We start from the raw sequence: 24,729 nt of genomic DNA, 5'->3' as shown, positions 1-24,729 counted from the left end.
CCAAATTTGCAAAAGTCGAGGTCTTATCTAAAAAAAAAGAAAAAGTTTGATGAAATAAAGATAGAGCTTCTATGTTTGTTTGTGTAATCTCGTCTGGAATAGATCTCAAGTTTGGGGGAGTGAGTTTGGTTGTAAAATCTTGTTGTTCGATCTTTGGAAGGGAGTTGTAGGAGGGAAGAATTTGGCACTCAAATGTGTAGCCTTTGAGCTCACTATCCATATTTATCCTACCTCATCCTTAGCCCCATTACAACCTTGAATTAAGACCTTGAACCTTATTGTTGATGCTTGTGGATGCTTTGTAAATAACTTAGTAGAGTTAGTGAAGTTTGATTTGAAATCCGCGAGTCTATGTGGTAAGTAATGCTTGACGAGTCAATGATGACGGTTTGAGTTGTATGATCACATGTTTGGACTTACTTTGAAATGCACCTTGACTTGAAGTTCTAAGTTGATGAGTGATGGTTCATGAGAGTGGGAAATCTTGATTGGAATTGTTGGGGGTTTAGACTGTGTCATTCATGTCTCTACGTGATTCACTCTTTTGAAAACTTTTGAAAAAAAACTTTTGTGAGTTGAGCTTCAAAGTGTTGTGTTTTATATGATCTTGCCCGAGGACGAGCAAGCAAATAAGTTTGGGGGTATTTGATGTGAATCAAATTATACATTTTTATTCCCCTAACTTTACATGATTTATATAGTTTGATGCTCGCAAAAGTATGTTTATGGTGTAGGAACGAAGCTCGGATGGTGAAAAGAATGAAGGAAGAAGAAGGAAGGCATGCATGCGGAGGTCAGATTCTTCGCTCGGTCGGGCGATTCCAAGATTCAAAAACGCCCGGTCGGGCAATTGTCATTACGCATGAGGAGTACAGATTATTCGCCCGGTCGGGCGAATTTCTCTTTTAATTCTGCCCGGTCGGGCGTTTGGTGCTGTAACTGCATTTTGGCAGTTTTCTCTCGGGAGTTTTGAGCAATTAAATAAGGAAGAGGACGGGAGAAAAGGGGGGACGACTGCTGAGGAAGAAAAGAGGAGAAGGAAGAAGAGGAAGGGAGGATCCATACTCCATCCCGGAGGAGATCATCCATCATCTAGAGTTGGAGAACACCACGGAGTTCACGGTTCACGGTTCTTTTGGTGTAATTCATTTTAGTATGTTTGGCTAGATTTCCTTCGTTGCTCCGAATATGTTGTAGGGTGAATTGTTGGATACTTTGATGATTATTATGGTTTGATTTACGTGTGATTCTTGTTTATGAATTGTTTAATTTTTCTACTAATCTTGAGACGTCTAGATAGGTAGAACTTTGTAGCCATTATTCTATTGCCTCTTTAGCATAGATTTTGGTCGTACTCATATGCAGGGAACTCGAGATTTAATTCTTGTTCAGGGAGATAATCTCGAGTGGATCGATAGTTTTCATCTATAAATTTGGTTTAGTGTCTGCTGCGCTTCCGCGTGGGCATTAAGTTAAAATGAGCTAATTATCGTGTTTGACATTTATAGAAGCTAAACTAAAGCCTACTGCGCGACCTAGCAGGGGTGATAGGTTAGTGAGTAGAACCTTGGAGACGTGTTCAGCTTATCCTAGGTATACAATTCCCTTGAAGTGTTCAGCGGATAGGGAGCGTAAAACAAACTTCGTCCTCTTAAGCATAGTCTTGATCGTAGTAATCCATCGAAGTATCCCAATTCGTATGCCCAAGACATATAGGAGCAATGATTTCTTCTTATCCTATTTTTCTAGTTTAGTATTTTATTTATCTTTGTTTGTTTTATCATCTCTTTATTTTATCTTTCTCAAATTAAATAACCTACGCCTCCATGTGGTTCGACACTCTTTTACTACAACTACATCTGTACTCTTGCAGAAAGTTGTAATTTTAGAGCTAATTTAATTAACTTGTGTGATATTAATCCATTGATATAAAAGCTCGAAAAATACACATCAGCAGGCTCTACAATAGATTAAAATTGTATCACTGGGCACATTAGTTGATACCAGTAGTTTTGTCGCAGTTCTTGTGCTTTCAAAAAAGGGACAAAAAGTAGAAAACAAGGCAAAGAAAAGTCGGAAAGAGAAGGAACCTGCTGAACCAAAGCAACTGTAGGAGCAAGAAAAATGCATATGTTCTTCTGAGGTTTCTTAATAAGGTGTCCCATCTCATATATAAGTAGAACCGCAATATGAGTTTTCCCACAACCTGTTTCCAGATATATTACTACATTCTCCTCCAATGCCTTTTTACAGAGGTCTAACTGGTACCTGAGAGAAAATAGTGAAGTTAGTAATATGCTAAATATTTAGGGTCACAAATTCATCAGAATTATAAACTATCAGGAGATCAGTGATAAAACAGAATGGACATTTAAAAAATAAACATAATCCAAGATACAGTAGCAAGCTCCATACAGGCAGCATTTTATTACTACATTCTTAACAAAACAAAAGTTGGTTAAAATCATGAATGTTATGAGAACATGAAATGATGCAGGAATGTAGATATGCAGAATTCAAAAAAGTCATAGTTGAGTTCTAGGAAGTCATTCATTCTCGGAGAGCTAGCATATGTGATAGTTAAGCCTATTTCATATCAACCAGATTTTAAAGCGGTATCCAGGGGTTGTGCGCATCTCCATTCCCAATGTAACTTAAACAAGTTCCCCAATCGAAACAGATAAAAAAATTCATTCACCAGAAAATAACAAAAATTATCACCTGTACAACCAGTAAAATTACAGAACAACATAATGAAGATATAAAAGCAAGCTCTCTTTAGGCAGGGTTTTCTTATACAGTGCTTAACTAAACAAGTGTTGGTTGAAATAGTGAGGTTTTAAGAAAATGAACTGATGCAGGAAAGTAGATATGAAGAAGTCATTAGAGTCGTAATTGCCTTCAGCGAAGAAATTCATTCCTGAAGAGCTTTGAACTCTCGCATACGATACAATTCATATTCACAATGCAACTCAACCAAGTGTCACAATCGAAACAATAAAACATTTAACTCACCGCAAAATAGCAAATATTCATCACCTAAACAAGCAATGAAGTGAAATTACAGAAAAACATAAACAAAAACAAAATGCAGTTGCATGATTAAAAAAACCGCGCCGATCAGCAAAACAGAAGCTGAAAAGTAAAATGAGAAGACACACTTCCTAGCGATCTTTCTCGGGTCTTTCTCCGACTTCACTGGAATCTGTTGTTCCTCGTCGCCGTCGATCGGTAGAGACATAAGCCGCTCCGATATCCCGTTCACCTCAGCGGAGAAGGAATCGCCGGCGTCCATGAAATTGACCTGCGGGTGACAGGCGAGAGAAGAAATTTACAGAAAAGCAAGCGTTGGCGCTTTGAAGACCTGTGTCAGTCGTCTTCTACTTTCCTGCCCAATAAGTACTTTCCTTTCATTCGAAGTTAATTTCGATATTAAGCAATATTATTTTCCTTTTATTTTATTGGAAAAATAATTCAGATATCCACTTTTGTGTAATCCTTATATTATACTCAAAACTCAAAAGGTAAGTGTAAATTCAGTAATTTGAATCAATTATTGTATGGTTGGGTCACATGCTGCAACAAACAATATACTCAAATTGATTCTCACGTACACTTTAATACCACTGTCACTTTGCGGTACTATTTCTTCTGTCTATCCTTTTTCAGTTTTCACTAATCACCCTTCTCTCTCTATTATTCTCCAATCATTCACATTTTTTTTTAATTTTCACTCGTGCCATCCGCACAAATATGTCACTTTTTTTTGTATTTTTCGTACGTTTTTTCTATCCCAAAAATATTTTTTTCGCATGATGTGCACAACCATAACATCTTCAAAACCATAAGCTCAAATCAACAGAATCATACTTTTTTTATTTATTGTTTTGCAAAAGAAAACAATTGTCGTTAAACAATATTGAGTGAAACATTTGGCTAAATATCACATAAAATTATTTCTCACAATGAAGAAAATCGAATGTGAATTTTCACTACATGACAAAGTTCAAGAAACCGAACGAAAAATTGAAAAGAAGTGAAAATATTTTTAATATCAATTGTGAATAATTTCACTGTATGAACTTAAGAGTTGCATATGCATGTCACATATATCACACAATTTAGATCTAATTATGCGGCATCAAGACACTGCAGAAAACCATCATTCCTCATCTCACATGAGACAATCCATTAAAAATCGAACACCAAAAAACAGCCAAAAATTTTACAAAGTGAAAAGAAAACCCTTAGACTCTCTACATTACAACAGCAATATGTTCTTGACACAACCAGAAGCAGCAATTATCAACACAGCCAAAAACAGCAGAAATCAACTCTATTTACAAGTCGAAGACTGAAAATGGCGAAACCTAGTGACGCCCTCTGGTGTTTGACCCTGGCAAGAGCTTGATTGCATCTTGCATAGTAGGCCTATGAGATGGGATACTCCTCGTGCAGAGAAGCGCAACTTCAACGACCGACTTCATTGCCTCGTGCAACGATGAGGAGGGAACAATGCCGTTGTCATCTCCAACTCGCCTCATCAGATCCTCCCTTTGAAGGCTCTGTGATGCATTCCCCACTTTCCCATTTGTTAAGACCTCGAGAATCAGCTCCCCAAAGTTGTACACATCCATGTCCAGTTCGTCCCTTATCGATGTTATGAAACCACCTGCATTGCAAACATGTTTTTACACACTCAAAGTATTAACAATAAGCAGATATGCTTTGTTCAATGTCAATGAACATTGAAACAGATATGAAATAAATAAACCACCAGCAAAAGTGGAACTATATAAGCAAATAAAGTGCATTTGAAATGCTGCATTTTATTGCAGAAAAAAGCAATATATATACCTGTCTCTTTTCTAATCTTTGCTGGTAGGGGATTTTCTACTGATTCAACTATTGAACTGAGTCCAAACTCGGACAAACGGGGCTCCATGTTTTCATCAAGAAGCACGTTCCTCGCCTTTAGATTCCCATGCGGGATAGCAGGAAAGCAGTCGTGATGAAGGAAGCATAAAGCCTTTGCAACTCCATGAATAATCCTGCACTTGGCCTCCCAATCTCTGCTCATCCCAATCTTCTCGGCTAGGTTTCCATTAGGCATATAGTCATACAACAAATAAGCAAGCTGATTGTTGTAGCAGATCCCAAGCAATCTTGTCAAACTCGCATGCCTTGTATCACCAATCCTAGTAAAAAACTGCAACATCTCCTTCATCTCCTTCGCCTCCCACTCAATCTTCTTAGCTGAGACAGTGATCCCCGTGGGCAGAACCACTTTGCAGATTGAGTCTGGCAAAGCCGTGGCTTCAACGCAGTTAAAGCTCCTCAAAACATCACTTGCTGTGAACTGAGGAAGCCCATCAAAAGCAACCACTTTCCACTGCCCTTTACTCCCTCTTCTCAAGTAAACTATCCCGAAAACTGCAGCCATGATGAACAAAGCCGTCACTGCACATAATATGAGAACCCAAGCCAGCTTCTGAGCTCTCCTGCTCCCAAGCTGGAGCCCGTTCGAGATCCCATTCCCACTAGGGCACGGTCTCAGGGGCGCCCCACAGAGCTTCAGATTGCCAACAAACGCGCTCTCATCCATCATCTTGAACGTCTTATTGGAAGGGATTGCACCCGAGATATCATTATAGGACACGTTAAGAAGCCGTAAACTCGAAGATACCCCAAATTTGGCTGGGATTGAGCCAGTTAAAGCATTGTGTGATAGGTCTAATATGGTGAGAGCAGGGAGATTAGCAAGCTCCATAGCTATTGAGCCACTCAAATTATTGCTAGCTAAATCCATAACCACGAGCTGCTTACAATTAGACACACTTTCTTGAACATTTCCAGATAAATTATTCATTCCCAATTCAATGACAACAACAGATTTACACCCTTCAAATGGAGGGATATTCCCAGACACACCACAGGAAACCATGGAAAAGTTCTGCAAATTAGGCAAGGACCATAAATTCATCGGAACTACGCCTCCTAGATGTGGATTACCAGACACATTGAAATACTCAAGCTTTAAAGCTTGATCAATATCAGATGGAAGACCTCCTACAAACATATTCCTTGACAAGTCCACATATGAAACATCAGGAAAATTCCCAAAGTGCAGAGAGATTTCACCTGAAAACCGGTTGTCTTCAAGTCGAAGGCGAACTAGGGACGAACAATTTGTGAGAGAAGGAGACAACCCTCCGGTGAAATTATTCGTAAACAGAATCAGCTTCGCCAGCTCCCCTCCAGCACAGATACCAGCAGGAATGTTTCCCACAAACAAATTAGTCGAAACATCGACATGTTGCAGCTTTGAAAACCTGCCTAAATCCTCAGGCAGTGAGCCAGTGAAGTAATTGCTCCATATTAGGAGAGTATCAAGCTGTGGAAGCTTAGCAATGCCATCAGAGACAGAGCCAGACAGCTCATTATACATCAAGCTCAGCAATTTGAGGTTTTTCAGCTCAGAAAAACTGTCTGGGATCGGCCCAGAAAGCAGATTGTCTGAAAGATCCAAGCTTTTGAGGTTCCAGATTCTGCTGAGCTCCCATGCAATCTTACCACTCAGCGTATTCCTAAAAAGGAAAAGGGATTCAAGCTTGGTGAGGTTGCTGAGTTGGGATGGGATGGGGCCTGAGAGTTTGCAATCTGCAATGTCAAGATAGGTGAGCTCACTCATATTCCCAAACTGCCATGGAATCCCACCTTCATATAAATTGTAACCAATCTCCATATGTGAAACCGTCTTGAGCTTCCCCAGCTCAGGAGGTATGTTTCCATTTAGAAAATTCCCAGCTAAATGAATGAATTGGATCGATTTGAAGGAGCCATACTCTGATGGTATCGGCCCACTGAAATAACTCCCTGCAAAATTCAAGATTTCGAGGGAATCAAGGCTTGCAACATCTCGGGGGAGGGCCCCAGAGAAGCTGTTGCTGAAGGCATCAAGAACAACAAGATTGGTAAGATTAGAAATCCCAGGTGGGAAAACACCAGAGAAATTGTTCCTGCTTATGTCTAACGAAGTGAGGCCTTTGAGGTCGAAGATCCCAGGTGGGAGTTTGCCCGAGAATGAGTTGTGGCTGAGGTTGAGATCGACGAGATCGACGAAGAGATTGAACTGCTTCCCGGAGAGAGAGCCGCCTAGATTCTTCATCGAGAGGTCTAAAGCTGTGATTTTGGTGGAGTTGTGGTTGCATTTGATCCCAGTCCATGAGCAGGCGTGGATTTGGGGGGAGGGGTGGGGTTGAGAGGGCAGAGACCAGTCACTCAAGGCGTTGGAGTGATCAAGAATTTCGTATTTCAAGTTTAAGAGGGCGTAGGAGAGAGGATCATCTTCTGCAAGAAGTGGCTGCATCAACAACAACATCAATGGAGTAAGCAGAATTAGGTGGAGAATCTCCATTGGAACTTGCATCTCTCATTTGCAGAAGAAAGATGGTAGTGGTGAGTGAGTGAGCTAGAGAGAGAGGGATTGTTGGGTGTGTCACCTTATATCATGAGAGTGTGTGTGAGAATGCAGGTGCATGGGGACTGGAGAAACAAGAAAGAAGGATTGATGGAGAGGGAGTGAGAGAGAGAAACAAACACAGTAAGATTGATTAGTTGAAATGGAAAGATAATTGGATTGCTTTATGGAGCAAGAGGGGCCAGAGGGTGATGTTAATTAATCAGATCCATGTTTGGCATTATCAAACAAAGAATGAATAAGCATTCTTCTTATCTCAGTGGCATCTCCTTTTCTTTTCTTGTCATTTTTTATTTATTTTTAACAGTGGGAAAAAATTCCAATCATAATCTTGTGATTTCTGAAATTGTAGAATGGTCAAAAGTGGTGATTTATTTGACAATCAACCCCTCAATTTTCTTGATTATAGCATCAAAGGCCAATGAAAAAGCCTTATAATTAGTAGAAAACGGTGGGATTAGGGACTCTGGTGATCAAATTGAAAGAAAGCAGCAGTGGATGGGTAAAAAAAGAAGAGTATAATGATAAAAAGAAGTAATCTTTCTAGTTGCTTTATAGCTTTTGTGCCTTTGAAGCCTTGAGAAAATACAATTTCAATAATGGCTACCATACATACATGCAATGATCTTCACCAAAACTAAACTATTATTTTCACACAATTTCATATATTAGTATAATCTATAACCTCATCCCACTTTATTTTTCACTCCTCTTTTGTCATTTCAAGTTTCTTACTTTTATATATTGATTCTTTTCCATTTTTATACTATTAGCACCGAAGGAAAAAAAACACAAAAGGTTTCTCATTATTACGGATATTAGCGATAAAGAGTTACAAATTCAGGGACCGCGTTTTAATTTTCAGAAACTTTAAAGTCAATAACGTAATTTAATTTTCCAAAACTCAATGAGCATGATGAAATTTAAACCTCGATTTTGGTATAGTTTATCTTTTCAAAATCAATGTCGTTAAACTGTATTTAGTCAAATGGGCAAAGTACGAAGTAATCTCAAAATGTCTAGTTACTAATTGTAAGTTTAGTTTTTATTGTATTTGTGTTGAATGTTGGATTTTTTTAAGATGTGGACATTTGCTTCTTTAATTCAATTGCATTGTCACAATCAATATTTATTTCGACACTCGCTTTTCTTTCCGTTATAGTGTGTCGTCCTAGAATAAAAATATGCCGTTCATAAATTATTAATGATATATGTATTATATGTTTATATAATTACAATCCTATATGCAATTTGGTCTAACATAAAAAAAAATCAAGCAAATTTTTTTTAAAAAAAATTCTTTTTTCCTAGTTTGTTGTTGAATGTGCATGACATAATAAATAGGTGCGGGTATGGCATGGAATACATCAAGACAAGTTTGTTCAGATTTCAGAAGCAATTTAAGAAAGCTTCTGCAAATATTTATTAGACAATAAATTTGTTCACAAGGTTTCCCAGTCGTACCCCCGTGAACTGCACCCAGTAAATTATTTGTTTTATTGTCCCCATCTTTATTTTTGGGATAATTTCTACTAAAATTATTTTGTCTTGGGATTTACATAGTACTTAATTCATAAAATTTCCATACTTTGAATTCTTGCAATGAAAATGATAACCACTTGCCAGAAGCCTAGATATTAAATCCCAACTAAATTTTCATTTAAATGTAATCGAACTTGCGTCTTCTAATGTTTTTTTATGATTATAAAAAGGACAATTTAGAGAAGCTGCCAAAATCCCACGTTAATTCTGGGGAAAACTCCATGAAATCTCAAACCTCAAAACATCTAGAAAATAATGGAGCTAGTAATGACAAAGTTTTCTTTATAAAAGATGTCAGAGTTGTTGCATTAATCTAATCCCAAATCAGCACACCAGCTTTTTCCGAAATAAATGCAGCTTTTCTAAAGTTGGTTATTAAATTTCTCAATGTAGTAATCACGAGAAAAACTAGATGTTACTTAGCAATCAATTCGATTTCAATATTAAATCACTAAAAACAAGTCCAAAGCCTTTGTCCTACTAGACAAGGATCTTAAACATTATTATATGAGGTGCCGAGTTCGAGTATTCTTAACATCAGTTGTAATTTTAATTTCCTACTCCTCTTAACATCAGTTGTAATTTCCTCTTAACATCTCCTCCTTGCTATAGGAGTTTATTCAGCTGTAATTTCCTCCTTGCTATAAGAGTTTATTTATAATTTCCTACTCCTCTTAACATCAATTGTATATTTTATAATTTCCTACTTCATATAGGATATATGAAGTTAATTTTTTTTTTAAATATTAAATCACTAAACATATCTCAACAACTTTAAACTCATACTGGTACTTATTTTTATTTCTTCGTTTTAAATGTTTTTCGATTGAATATTTCTATTAGGCGAAAATAAATAAATAAATTTATATTAATTAAATCTTGAAAATCGTAATTTAAATGTTTAAAATAACATTAATAGAGATAATATTAACTTGAAATTAAAATACTTTGGATGAGCTATATATGACTAAATTTATTTGATGAGATGTTGTAGGAGATGACCATGAGATTGTTATTCACGAACATAAGCGTGCCAATTTAGAACTTCTCCAAATTGAGCGGCTCACCTTGTGGTAACAAATTGTGATTGTTTAAAATTGTATTTATAGATGAAAAATGAATAAAAATCAAATTGTTTGATAAAATAAAATTTTAAAAAATTGGGCGTTATAGTGTAATTTCAAACGATGTTGCAATGAATTGTTAAATTTATTTATCATTAATGGATATTTGTTTATTGAATTATTATCTTCGTCCCACGATAAGAGTTACATTTTGCTATTTTGGTCTGTCCCATAATAATAGTCACATTTCTTTTTTACCATAAATAAAAAATAGGTCTCACATTCCACCAACTTATTCCACTCACATTTCTCACATTTTATAATAAAACTAATATATATAAGTGGTATTCATAGTTAACTAACTTATTCAACTCATTTCAACTTTTTATTCATATTTCATAAAACTCGTATTTATATTAAATGGGACTCCTAATAACGTGAGATAGAGTTAGTAGCAATTTATTTGGTAGCACATTTTTCAAAGTTCAACTTTTAGAAAAGCTTCTATATTATTAGTATACTCCTTATAAGTGAGTCTTCTTCTTCTTCTTCCCAAGTACCCCACGGCCACGGCAGCCATTGCTTTCGTATTTCGTCTGCAAATTTTTTTCAGATCAATTCAGCTCTTTTTATCAGTCAACTTTCGATAATCTAGACTGTATTAACATTCATTTGGGAAGGGAAGGGCTGAAGATAGCGTTTCGGAAATTTACAAATATTATGAAGTAATAAAAAAAAAAAAATCTTCTTGGGAGGGGGCTTAGAGCATTCCCAACGGTGGAGGGAGTGTGCTCGTCCGTCCGTGCCGCTGGCAAGGACGCGCTCCGCCGCCGCTGCGCTCTTGCCGCTGGCACGAACGTGCTCTTAGCTAAGAGCATGGCCGTGCCAGCGGCAAGAGCACGGGGCGGCGACGTGGCATGCTCTGATTGGCCCGTTGATTTATCATTTTTTATTATTTTTTTAAAAAAATCGAAAAATTCTGAAAAATTCAAAATTAATAAAAAAAAATATTTTCCCACTTTCTAATAAAATATATCCAATTTTTGCACACTTTTAATTTATTTTTTTCATTATTTTTACCCCAAAATTCATACTTTCATCTATAAATACTCTCATTTCAAACACAAAAAAATGACACTATACCAAACAACTTTCTCAATCTCAAATTTTAGGATTTTAATTATGTAATTTTAAATTTTTAGGAGTCTAATTATGTAATTTTTATTTTTTAGAAGTTTAATTATGTAATTTTTATTATTTTTATAATTTGTAATATTATTCGGCAACGAGTAATGGTTTTTTTAATTTTTAGGATTTTAATTATGTAATTTTTAATTTTAGGCTTTTAATTATGTCTTTTTAAATATTTATAATTTGTAATGTTATTTCGGTTTTTTTAATGAATTTTCATATTATGGAAATGTTTTTGTTTAATTGAATTTTAAATTGAATTGTGTTCGTCCTTGCGGAAGAGCATAGCTGTGGGTGTTGTGCTCTTGTCAGAGAGCAGGCAGAAAAAGTGGGACCGGACCCACAACCGTGCCGCTGGCAAGAGCACGGTTGTGGATGCTCTTAAGCTCCCCATCTGTATCTGCCACTGGTAACTGTAGTAGAAAACTTAGATTAAACTTTACAGTGCATGCATTCGGGATTTGTAAAATTGAAAACGAAATCCACTCGCAAATAAGGAGTGATGACACGACTTTTAACGAACCAAAAGCAAGAGTTAATAGTCCTTTTTATTGACTACTGTCAAAAGGGTAATACCATAAACATATCCGTTTTGATTAATCATCATATAGTTTAAATCATTGTGCTCCATTTCTTCATTAATTAGTAACGTTAGAAAATAGAAACAAAAAACAACCCAAGTACCCAACCCATTACCCAACACTACTATTTATGTTCATGTCGATAGACAAAGGAACAAAGAAACTGAATTTCTATGTTTCATCTTATTTTAGAAATAGTAGTCGTTCCATTATTATCAGGTTCGTGCGTGAAACTGAATCAATTGATTTATTATTTAAAAAATCTAAAACAGTAAAAAAAAATGAAGTGTTTTTAAGAAAATAACATTAAAAAATAATAAAAATAAACCATACAACAATGTAGAGTGCCGTTGAAGATAAGAGTTGCCAAATTGGAGACATAGTGGGGCAAATTGGTCTTTACAGGTGCCGCTAATATAGGAAATTTAGTAATGGCACAGAAACAAATGAGACATATACTCAATCATGAAGCAAGAAAATCAACAGTCAATCATAGATTAATTGATAATCTTCCTTAATAACAATAGTATGATAATGGTAATAATAGTACCCAAAGTATTGCTAGTGGAAATAATGACGAGGGAAAAAGAGCAAAATAGTAGACAAATTAAGTGCAATATTTAAATTCTTTAATGCAATTATTACCTCAAAATGTACTTTTTACTTGCTCCACTAACATATACTCCATTAAAATTAATAAACAAGTACTAGTATAATTGAACAAATAGTCTCTAGATCAAATCAAATTGGTCAAAAAGAACAGAAAAAGAAGATCGTTTGCGATGTAGCCAATTCATTTTGATTGGTATGATAATATTTATTAATGAAAACAAATATTATTGGATTCTACTGAAGTTATCCTGTTTATCTGGCAGAAAAATGGTCCATAAATCCCGAATTAACGGTTAACAGATGTATATTAATTAATAGATTTTACATGATCATTCGAATATATTATTTAATATTGTTAAGATTATTTGAATACTACTGGCTGCGATTGTTAAACATACTTGTTAAGAATAAACTTGGTGTCTTTGTAAGAGTGAATGACAAGGTTATGAATCTGGATTCAATCTTCCCCCACCTAAATAAAAATAAAAAATTATGCAAATCTAACCACACTCCAATGCCATTCAAATTCAAAAGCAACCTCGATTGTAATTCTATATTAGTATCAAACAATACCTAATCACTTTTCTTTACAAATCATTGGCCCATCAAAGAAAATTTCTTTATGGACCACATCATTGTGAAATCGACCTGCTCTGTGTGTGCACGCACGCTGACTTGGCATACTACTAATGAATAAACCTTTGAAGAAGAACACCAAAATCAGCTTCACATTACCTCGTATACCAAATAAAATGTGCACTATGCACCAAATGTTTGAAATCAAAGTAGACAGAGATGGTGCTGTCTCATGAAAAAATATGTAAACTTTGGAGGTTGTCTCTATACATTCATAAGCAGTCCTGCTGTAACAAGTGAACCATGTTGGCAACAAAGATTGGATTCATTAAGCGATCACTGATCTAAGTCGACAGCAGTATCAAGCTGTACACGGTTTAGCCTAACAGTTCCAAGAATGAATTCGGGCAGTTCTGCCTCTTCTTTTGCCTGGAATGATAGGGAAAACGTCACAATTAATATGCATGTTCTCAATAGAAAAGCAATAACTGGGGATAATATGCCAGTTATAAATAAAATCCCAATGTCTAAATTTATCAGACAAAAGCTCTTCAATGTACAGAAGAAGAAAAAAAACTATGGTGATTAGAGATTAGAAGTTAGATTGCATTTCTCAGAAGGAACACCATCTAACATTGTTATTGACTGAACTGCATATTAATTTAGTAGAAATGGTAAAGCATCAGGATAAGGTGAAGAAAAAGTATACACACCTCAATAACTATGGCAAGATCAACGACAATGCTTGTAACATATCCAAGAACGAGACTGATTACGCCCCTGGCTACAGACGACGAACCAATATCCACATCAATCTGCAGCAAAAAAGTATAAATTCATACTCCAATCCGTGAGAGAGCCAAAGATCTACACCAGCTATACTAAGGGAAGTTAAAAAGAATAAATGTGCATGGATGCTAGACTGACGTCAGACAAATCAAAGTGGAAACGTTTATTTTCCAACAGGCATGCCATGTGTTTACACCCCTTAGGCATTATTTTAAGCATTCATTCTCAATGAAGTACTCATTGCGAACCCACACAGAAAACGTAAGCAGAGAAATCTACAAAGAGATCCACACGCCAAATTGTTCGCGGAACAATTAAAACTAGGATCTAACCTCGAGAAAGTTGTCTTGCCTAAGGTAATTGCACGTGACTGCTTTTCCAAGAATGCAAGCTTTTGTTCCGACAGCACGTTTTACCATCCAGTACCCCTGTGGTTAACAGCAATAAGAATTGTGAGCTTAGAGCTATAGAAGTTACCTATAGTTGAGAGACGAAAAGATTGCTACCTCAGTAATGCTTGGAATAAGTTTGAATCTTGAATCACGATAAATGTCAGTGCCATCAATAAATTTTTCCCAAGAGTGAGCTCTTGATTACAGGCCTGTCTGCAGCATAATAGAGAACAAGACTATAGTTCGGTCTAGCTGGCACCTGATACAGTTAAAACATAAATTTCTCATTTGAAATGCTCTGAATTCAAATATTCCTAGAAAAAGGAAGATAGAATAAAATATACTCCAAGTTAGACCATTATAAAGTTTCCTGGTCTGAAAGCTCTGGACTAAATATTCCAAGAACAAAAAGATATTTATGCTTTCTTCAACTCTAAATACACACGTTTCAGAGCTGATTATTTAATCAGGTAGTCAAACATAACTTTGTCTGATTTCCATCAAGTTAAATCACTTCATATTTAAACTTTATGCAAAAAATAGTCGTTCTCTTGGTAAGTTGGCCCTTTTTAAGCATATGAATTCTTGTTTCTAGACATTAAAACCAAAACAAAGTAAAAAAAAAAAGAAAAAGAAAAACTTGTTGAGAACATTACGTATAACCTCCCAGATGAATATACAACTAAAAAACTAATACGGAGAACTTTGAAAGGGGAGGCTACAGTAGCCAGATAGACACACCTCAAGATTGATAATGAAGATGAATGGAAGCTTTTTCCCTGCCGCACTCTGCAATTAGTAATGACATCAGACAAATTTATTTTTTTGTAAAAAAAGAAGAAAAATGTTATACTAAGGGACATAAAGCAATATTATGATCACTGGAAGAGCAAACTGAAAGAAACGACAAGACTTCATGACATCAGAGCAAACAGAGAGAAGAATAACACTCCACCATGACATCAGACCAAATAGAGAGAAACATAGCACTTCATTAAACCAGTAACTTCCTGGCAAAGACTCCAATATTGGCACTGTGATATGATAAGAGAGTACAGATACAACAAAAGAAAACCATAAAATGGACATCATTATTCCTAAACCCTCTTTTTAATGGGCAAATAAACATAAATTTTTTAAAGGCCGTGCCACAGTGGACCTGAACCCTCTTATTCTAGTTTGTCCTAACACACTTTTGTGAAAGTTATGTTTACTTTCATGCTATAACCTTTAAATACACCGGACAGTGACGTTATTACACAAAACTTTATAGGTTTTAACAGGGGTATTTAGGGAAAAATATTCAAATTGAGAAACGGTCCACTTTTAGACGTCTCGGAAGAGGGGGGGGGGGCAGAAATTATCTCTTACATTTTAAAATTCATGTGTTATAACTTATAACTATTAAGATCCTACATGCTTTGAGAATTTAACTATGGCATGCTATTAGTGTGCCAGATGAAGAAGTGCTCTCATTATTATTAATAGTGTTAAAACTCTTAAAATCTTGTCTCACATCGACTTGGTGATGATCCTAGCTCATCTATAAGTATGGATAACCCTCCCCCTTATAAAGGCCTTTTAAGGGGTGAGTGGCCCATTTCTAATATGGTATCAGAGCGGGCCCAAGTCGATGATGGATTTTATCTCTTTATCTCTTCTCTTGCCTACCCACGTGATGGAAGTCCGATGTGTCATTCCGGCCCACACGTGAGGTGGCGTGTTAAAACTTTTAAATCTTGTCCCATATCGACTTGATGATGATCCTAGCTCATCTATATAAGTATGGATAACCCTCCCCTTATAATGGCTTTTAAGGGGTGAGTGGCTCATTTCTAATAAATAGAATAATAAAACTTTTTTTTGAACAGTTGAAGAATCAGAAAATCTCTTTCTCATAGAATGTACTTTTTTGGAACAGATGATTATACCCTCCATCTGTCTCTCTCTCTCATAAGATTTCTCACCAGGGTTGATTCAGAGGATTGTGTTTATCAGATCATGTTACTTAAACCCCATAGTTTCAATACACAGCACTCATCTTTAGGACTAACAGCTTCTTCAAATGGGAAATAGCTGACTTGACACAATATTCATATAGACAACAAAGATTTACTGGAAAGTGTTACATTTAACTATGAATCGACACATTTTGAGGCTTTTGTGACCTCATACGCTAAGCATTACCAGAGCCAGGCTTTTAGGATGCAATGCAACTTTTGAGGCACAATTTTCCACCTTGAACCAGTCAACTGCTACTAGCTTGAGAAGAGGTTCTCCCCCTTTCACCTGAAGGGCGTCAGGGCAACAAAAACATTTGAAAAATGAAACGGCCATCATTATTGAACGAGTATGGATAAAAAAAATAACCATGAAACAGATATTAGGTTTAAACTGTGGAAAAGGAAAACGCTACCAGAAGCTGTCCTTGTAATAAGTGTCTACCTTCATGCCATCTTTCAAGTATGCCTTCCCCCTGATCATGAATCCAGAACCATCAGGAGATGACCAGCAATTCTTGTCAAGTTCATCCTTCTCTCTCCTCATGGTCCCATGAAACTCATCTGAATCGAGATTAATCGGAGATACATGTGTATTCAACACACTTGATTCTTGCACTGTACCAGATGATCAAATTAATAGTTTGCGGAATAATGTGAATGACTATTACATAATAACCTATTAATGGTGGTAACATATTAGATAAAAGTAGTAGATCGCCAATGAGATTTCGTGTAGAAAAAACACCTGAAGCCCTTTTTGCTGATAGACCTGCTATGGCCCAGGATATGTTCCTCAGTTTAGTCTTCATGTCCTGACATAAAACAAAAAAAACAAAGAATTTGTGAAGTTTATGAGAGCGACATCGAGTTTTTACTGCCTTTGAACAAACTAAACCTTATTGACTTCTTCTTTGTTGTCGTTCTCATTGTCGTCGTCATCAGAGGATGAATCATCAGTTGCATCATAGAACTCATCCGCTCCTTCTGCATCCTCAAATTCACTGTTGGATCCAGAAAGATCAGATGATTTGGAATGAACTATTGTGGTGGAGAACACTGATCCAAGTGCTGGGTTTGCACCAATATATTCCTTTAGACCTAAACAAATCATGATAACATTACAGAAAAAGGAATTACTTGACACCCAAATCACTTGAGGAAAAGGAAAAAGAAACATGAATACGCATATTATGTGCTTAGAAAACAATAGCCTGCCACAGTTAAGTACAAGGCTCTATTCAGCAGTTTGGAGACCATTAGTACATTTTATGACGACAAAAAGGCAAACTGTTAACTGTTATACTCCCTCCGTCCTATAAGAGTATGCACTTTTGATTGAGCACTTTAATGCACAATTGGTAAAGTAAGGGAGAGGTAGAAAGTAATTAAAGTATTGTAAGTGAGAATGGGTCCCACCTCATTAGAGAGAAAAGAGTTTCCAAAATTAGAAAGTGCATACTCTTGTGGGACGGACTAAAAAGGAAAGAGTGCATACTCTTGTGGGACGGAGGGAGTACAATCTATAAAAATCAAGTGAATAGCAGCTGAGCAGTGTTGCATCTGTCACTATCAGTCATGTCATACCCTAAGTGAAGTAACATGAAGCACAGAAGCAAAGAAACATAGCTTCTAAGTAGATAAAAAAATAAGAGTAATAATACCTAGCAGAAACAATGCTATAATTAAAACGAATTCTGAAGCCTCAAATAAGCTAACTAAGAATTCTTAAAAAAAAGAGTAAATACATTAAAGTTCAAGTGAAAAGGTTCTATTATAATGATAATGCTATTTCTCATGAAAAATCTAGACAGGTTAATTTCTTACTCTGATCGAATTTCACTGAAGGAAACTTCTCCATATATCATTATGTTAATAGCATGTGAATTTATGCTTACTTGTTTAGGATAACATCATAGAGCTAGAAATAAAAAATACAACTGATCAAAGTTTTCATAATTAAGGGAAAGCAATAGTTTTTCCCAAAATAAGCATATAAAGAATGGGTTTTTTCTTTTTTTGTTCTAGACCACAGATAACATTCCTCGAGTGTACTGGACTTTTTTTTTATTCCGCCTTTGGGAGAGACGCATGACCCTCATGCGTCTCCTTTTAATGAAACGCATGACGGAGATGCGTCTTTCATAGAGACGCATGAGGGACATGCGTCGTTAATTTTTTTATTTTTTTTCTTTATTTTTTTTGAGAGACGCATAAGGCAAAGACGCATAAGCGTCATGCGTCTTTCATTTTTTTATTTTTTTTATTTTATTTATTTTTAATAGTAAAATAAAATAAAAATAAAAATAAAAAATGAAAGACGCATGACGCATGACGCTTATGTGTCTTTGCCTGTGACGCATGACGCTTATGCGTCTTTCAAAAAAAATAAAGAAAAAAAATAAAAAATTAACGACGCATGTCCCTCATGCGTCTCTCCCAAAGGCGGAATAAAAAAAAGTCAGCACAAACCCGGAATCTAAGTTCTATTCTAGAACAAAAAAAGAAAAAACCCTATAAAGAATCAAAGATAGACACTAAACGACGTCAATTGATTAATAAATTTAAACTTTGATAGTTAGATATCACGATTTTTTGTTTATGCACTATTATGAATAAAAGGAATGCTTCATTAATGTTTAAGCACATTGTTTCTTGCCCATTTGGCAAATAGATACTTCCTAGCTTTGTAGATTAGACTTCAAAGTATTACAAACCTGATACTTGACTTAGTAACGCATAAGGAACAGTCTTTTCAAACTTCGGACAGTGCTTATTCCTCCACTTGAACCAACCTTTGGGGTTTATTTCTAGTGTTTGTGTGATGAGACATCTCGCACCATTTGCCGAGGAAGATGTGCTTAAATCACTCATCTCCCATGTGGAAGCTACATGGAAAAAGGCAAGAGAAAAGAGTCAAGAATTATCTACGTTTTAAAAACTTAAAATATAAAATACCGGTGAGCAACAAAATACTTGAACAGCATTATGCCAAGAAGAACAATGAGAATGTACGAAATACATAAACTAATAATAGAATATGTAATTCATGTATGCTAAAACCCATGAGGATAAGCCAAGAAAGGATTTAGGCCAATGAATGTGCTTGTAAAGGCAGATTATACGATGGTGAGAGTAAATTGGATTTAAACGTACAGAATATCTCCTCAAGAGAAACTTTTAATAAAAAATTAATAGCAATTTTTTTTAAAATAATGTTACTGTAATTTTTTCAGACCCAAAAAAACTATTGACGCTTTACGAACTTCTTAACATTGTACTTCAAGTCAACGTGGGAAATGCAAATTCAAACAAAATGCTTCTGTTCAGCAGAAAATTTTTCTTACGGTTAATTTTTGTGCGCTCGTAGCCAGATCTTGGAGGCCGGTTCTTGTGTATAGAAGGAAACTGCAGGATTGCTGCACCAATAAATGTACATCATATTGTCAATCACAAGAACCGTCAGTTTTAGACCTCATTCTAGAAACTTGATCTGAATGTTTACCTTACTATTTGTATCAGGAAACAATTCATTTTATAGGCTTCACAATCAGAAAATTACTAATCCACAATATTTTATTTTAACAGAACTACTAAATCTTAAACTACACAAACACAAACAGTAAAGCAGAAGAAAACACACATATAGTCTGTTTCAGCTATCTAGCATAAATGGACAGACGAAAAGCTCAAAGGGCTGGGGACACGGGTATTATATTTTCTGTTAAAATGATGTAACAGTGAGCCCTATACAAATACAGGAGAATTGCATGCCATCAAATAATAAAAGGATTAACAATCACACCACTCAAATGCCAAATCAAGAATTTCACAATAATCAATTTGATATACTACTACATTATAATTTAGTAATTTTGACAAAATTATTAACTCTTTTCTCAGGAAGGAACATCTACAACATTCTAAAAATCCTCAAAACATCAGCATTAAGAAATATGTATTTTGTCCAAGACACAAAATGGATTATTAATGTACAGACACATGAGAAACTGAATGATTTAAAATTCTTAATATTGGCAAAGGGAAGCAGAATACAGATTACAGATACTTACTGTATTTTCCATCTTGTCCGCGAAACCATTGCCTTGAAAAGACAAAGTCCCTCTTTGACTGCCACCTTCAATTAGCAGAAAAAAAAATATAACCATAAGGAAGGAGCAAAGAGATACATTCTTTTTTCTACATTCTTTTTTCTTTGCAGAATCAAACATCAATAGAAGAGAAAAAGAATGTAACTATTGAATAATGAGCCGAAGGCTGTCACATGCACAAAATGCAACTATGAGATCAACTTACAAAAACCAGAACCTCAAATGTAACCATAAAGTACTAACCCAATCTGGTTCTTATCAGAACAACAGAACTTTATACACACTTCCAGCCAAATACAAAGAACATAAGGTTCTTATCTGAACAAATGTAACCATAAAGTACTAACCCAATCTGGTTATCAATGACAAATGAAGAAAAGAAAATTCAAAACATATTTTATTTGGAAAACCAAATAATAAATGTCATATTTTGTCACATTCTCTTATACCACTTGTTTAGCGTGATCAAATGCTTCCATCCATTTTCGGGCATCACCAGCTGTAGTACAAGCAATCTGCAGCAAAAAAGAATCAACTTGGGTAACTTCAATCATAACGAAATGTCATATCAAACAGAGGAAAAGCCAGAACAACTTTTTGCTATGTAAGAGACATTGTTCAGGTTTTTATAAAAACGCATTAATTATATTCAGAGATGAATATAAAATAGATACAGAAACTACAATTTCACACAGTTGTTAAGTGCATTGTTAACTGAGAGTAATAGATAGGTTAGTTACCTTGACTTGAATATACGATTAGAAATCAAGATAGCATTACATCAAAATTGAACGCAAGTGAAATCACATACAAGGACAGTCTATCAGAAGATCACATATAATGATTTTATCACTTACTTCACCCTTTTTGGCTTCGTCCAAACGATTGTAGAACCTTAGCGCATACATATCCTACAAAATGAGCAAAAAAATTTCAGAGAGAAACCAAACTTTATCTTTGTTAAGCAATATAAGTTACGGGTAACTTGAATAATACGCTAATACAAGGATAATAAAATGCGAGGACACAAGACAGTCAAAATATAAAATTCTGAGAATTATAATTGAAATGTAAGAAGATTGAAAGAAAATTGCAGAGGACTTACAACATTGTTCACCTTCCGTCGACCCAATTCCTCTACCATAAGTGTGTGGCCTATGACACCCCTTCGAATAGGTTTCTGACACAAATGTATAGGCATAGTTGTTGGATATCAAATTACTTTTCTTCCAGAAATTAATTTCATCTATTCCATATAAGTTGTGGGTGAATCATCAGAGACATGATGCATACATCGTAATAAGGAGTGGTATTTAAGAATTATCAACACAAGAATATGCAAGGATTTCATCCTTTGTAGATTCAGTTTTGGAGAAAGTCCACCTAGATCAATGTGGGATAAGAAAATATATGGCTCCAATCCAAATATGAGGTGGACTAACTCGAGTTGAGTTAAGTTAGTACTCTTTTTGTGATTCCATTTTTTGGGAAAAAACGAGCATCTTCATTCCCCCCTCCCCTAGTTAACTAGTTTGGCCAATATTACAAAACATGCTCAATGCTAAGAAGTGCATGAAAGATTTACGAGTGCCAATTATAGCACACTTAATCAAAGAGTGGCTAACTATAAGCACACTCAATGCTAAGAAGTGCATGAAAGATTTAAGAGTGGCGTCTTCATACTACGACATGCCTCTCTTTTTCTTTAGACAATTTAGTAACTCAATTGAATAAACTAGAAACCGAAAAGCATAACCGAACAGAAAATAATATTGATCAAAACGTTTAAAAAACAGTAACCAATTGATGCGTGACTCCAAGATCAGTATCGACAACACACACCCAGCGTAACCATTAAACCAATCATTACTACAAAGATGAGAAGAAGGAAGCCTACCCCATAGTCCAATCTAAGTATGTGACACTCAATTAAGAAAACGTAACTCTAGAATTCAGTGATCAATTGATCATCCATACTATCATACTCACAGCTCAAAATAAAACATAAATTTCAATAAAACGCCTCAAAAACCACACGGAAACTGAAACGCGGAGAGAGGAACATACAGTGCCGGGATTCTCATGAGGATCGCGTTTGTACATCTCCAAGTACTTGCCGCGTATTGTGAGAAAGCGGAAGTGGCAATACTCGCGCCCAACTTTATTCACACCGAGATGAAAAACCCAGCCGGAATACTCAAACCTGTCGCCGCTGCCGGAGCTGTGGCTTCTGATAGTGGTGTCGTAGCCGTTCTGCTTCACGGAATTTTTAGCCGGTGGAGATTTCTCCTCGGAGCCTGACTCCGCCGCCACACTAGCGTCTCCTCCGACCTTGTCGAGTGCTGGGCTTGAGGCCATTGCCGAGAATCGAGATCCGCAGGGGTCGTAGCTGTGAAGACTGTAGAGAGAGAGAATGACAATGGAGCTGCCTGCTGAATTGAAATTGCCGACGTGGTGTAACGATTAATAAGGGTATCCACAGTGGCAATAGCCCAGCAATAGCCCAGCCACAAACTCCTCCTACCACGTCATCAATATTAAAAATCCTCCTGTCACATCAGAAATAGCCCAGCCATAGCCCAGCCATATCATAAATAGCCCAGCCACATCAATAGCCACATCACTAAATAACACAATATACGGAATTTTAATTTACGAGACATATACGGGAAAAAATAATACTATTTCACTTTAAAAAAAATATAAAAAATTTAAAAAGTACAATAAATTAAAAAAAGTACTAAAATTTTAAAAAAGTACATTAATAATAAAAATTACATTAAAAAAGTACATTACTTAAAAAAAATCACTCGGTGGCTCCCTCGATTCCGTCGTCGCCGTCGCCGTCGCCACCGTCACCGCCGGATCCGTCGCCACTGTCACCGCCGCCTCCGCTGCCACCGCCGCTGCCGCCTCCACGCAGATCGTCATTTATGCTCTCGAGCAATGTGAAGAGAAATCTCTTCTCCTGGGGGTCCGTCGCCGCTCGCCATTCGGCTAACGTCTTCACCATCATCTGGCGCGTTTGTTGACGAGGGAAGTACTTGAGATCCTCTGTAGACTGGCGGTCAAAGGGGGATGCCGACTGGACTTCCTGGGAACCCCCGGCGGCCCCTCTCGCCGCCCGTTGCGCCCGCTTTTGCCCAACAGGGCGAGGTCGGCGTCCGAACGAACGAGGGGTGGGGAGCACCTGGTCCGTCTCGGGGAGGTCGTGGGAACCACCGCTGCTGCCGCTGAAATCCCCGGTATAGTTCAATCGTTGCCGTTTCGGCCAGCCAGCATCGACACCTACTCGGAACTTCTCAGAGTCGTTCAGCACAAGATAGCAGTTCCAATATGTGAAGTCCTTATACAACCCGGGCTGGGGGAAGGCTTTCTCCGCTATCCTCCTGCAGTCGTCCTCCGTTTGGCCACTACTCTGCATGCGGAGGGCGTTGGCGTACAAACCCGAAAATCGGGAGACGGCAGCCCTGATTCAGTTCCACGCCTTCCGGCAATCCTCCCCGTTGTGTGGCCTCCCCTCCGGGCAAAATCGCTGGTAGGCTGCTACTACCTTGCCCCACATGTCGACGATCCTCTGGTTATTAGAAACAAGAGGATCGTCGCAAACACTCACCCACGCCCTTGACAGGGCAACGTTCTCCTCGTCCGTCCACCTTCTCCGTGCCGTGGGGTCATCCCCACCCGACTGCGACGACTCCCCGACCTTCTTTCCCTTGCCCTTCTTCTTTGGGGCGCCACTACCCTGCACTGCTCCCCCCGTTTGAACGGGAGTTTCCGGAACTCCGAGACTATCAAACCCCAAATCCGCCAACGAAAATTCATCAAAACCGTTCGGCGTGAACTGCGCATCCGTTGGGGTCGATGTGTGCGACGAAGCAGTGCTGAAATCAAAACTGGGGCGATAGACGTTCCCCCGCGTCACCTGCGTCGCCGGTACTCCCCCCGGCGTCCCCTGCATCGCAGGTACTCCCCCGGCGTCCCCTGCGTCGCCGGTACTCCCCCGGACATCATCTGCATATTGGGTGCCCACCCCGGCATCATCTGCATATTGGATCCCAAACCCGGCACCGCCGGGAACCGCTGGGCGATCCCGACGCTGCAATGGCGCCGAGCGGATCGCCCAGCGCATCGCCCAGCGCCCGGAGACCGCCTAGCGCTAGGCGATTTTTAATTCCGAAAAACCGCTCGGCGGTTTTCGGAGGCTGCAATGGTTCGCCTAGCGACCGCCTAGCGCCGGTGCTCGGCTAGGCGGTGCGCTAGGCGCCATTGTGGATAGCCTAAATGTAACGCCCCGTTTTCTAAACTTAATTTGTGAACCTAAATTACTTGTTTTAATGGTATTAACTCTGCGAAGTCCGTGAATTGATTGTTGGTAATTAATTGTTGT

At 37.3% G+C, this 24,729-nt stretch overlaps 2 protein-coding genes and 1 pseudogene across 5 annotated transcripts in view; all 3 read right to left on the bottom strand.

The window, feature by feature from the left end:
* LOC121752081 (dicer-like protein 4) overlaps nucleotides 1-3,412 on the bottom strand; it is a 37,749-nt gene extending 34,337 nt beyond the window's left edge. For 2 of the 4 annotated variants that reach the window (XM_042146962.1, XM_042146963.1), the window contains exons 1-2: nucleotides 3,162-3,412; nucleotides 2,091-2,268 (exon numbers count right to left, since the gene is read on the bottom strand). In XM_042146962.1, coding sequence (XP_042002896.1) covers nucleotides 2,091-2,268; nucleotides 3,162-3,295 — 312 coding nt within the window. In that variant the 5' untranslated portion in view covers nucleotides 3,296-3,412. The remainder of the gene's footprint in view (nucleotides 1-2,090; nucleotides 2,269-3,161) is intronic. The other 2 variants (XM_042146960.1, XM_042146961.1) reach the window with 1 other exon arrangement.
* Nucleotides 3,413-4,150: 738 nt separating this feature from the next.
* On the bottom strand, nucleotides 4,151-7,645 carry LOC121753204 (leucine-rich repeat receptor-like protein kinase TDR). The gene is made up of 2 exons (XM_042148410.1): nucleotides 4,858-7,645; nucleotides 4,151-4,672 (listed from the first exon to the last, which is right to left on the bottom strand). Exons 1-2 carry the CDS (start codon nucleotides 7,427-7,429, stop codon nucleotides 4,371-4,373), a joined length of 2,874 nt encoding a protein of 957 aa, XP_042004344.1. The 5' UTR covers nucleotides 7,430-7,645; the 3' UTR covers nucleotides 4,151-4,370.
* Nucleotides 7,646-13,211: 5,566 nt separating this feature from the next.
* Nucleotides 13,212-22,857, bottom strand: LOC121750324 (annotated as a pseudogene).
* Between the last annotated feature and the right edge of the window lie 1,872 nt (nucleotides 22,858-24,729).

The sequence above is a fragment of the Salvia splendens genome, chromosome 10 (genome assembly GCF_004379255.2).
Source record: "Salvia splendens isolate huo1 chromosome 10, SspV2, whole genome shotgun sequence".
Lineage (NCBI taxonomy): Eukaryota > Viridiplantae > Streptophyta > Magnoliopsida > Lamiales > Lamiaceae > Salvia > Salvia splendens.
Note: the sequence above shows the minus strand (reverse complement) of the source record. Positions and strands in the feature narration are given on the sequence as shown.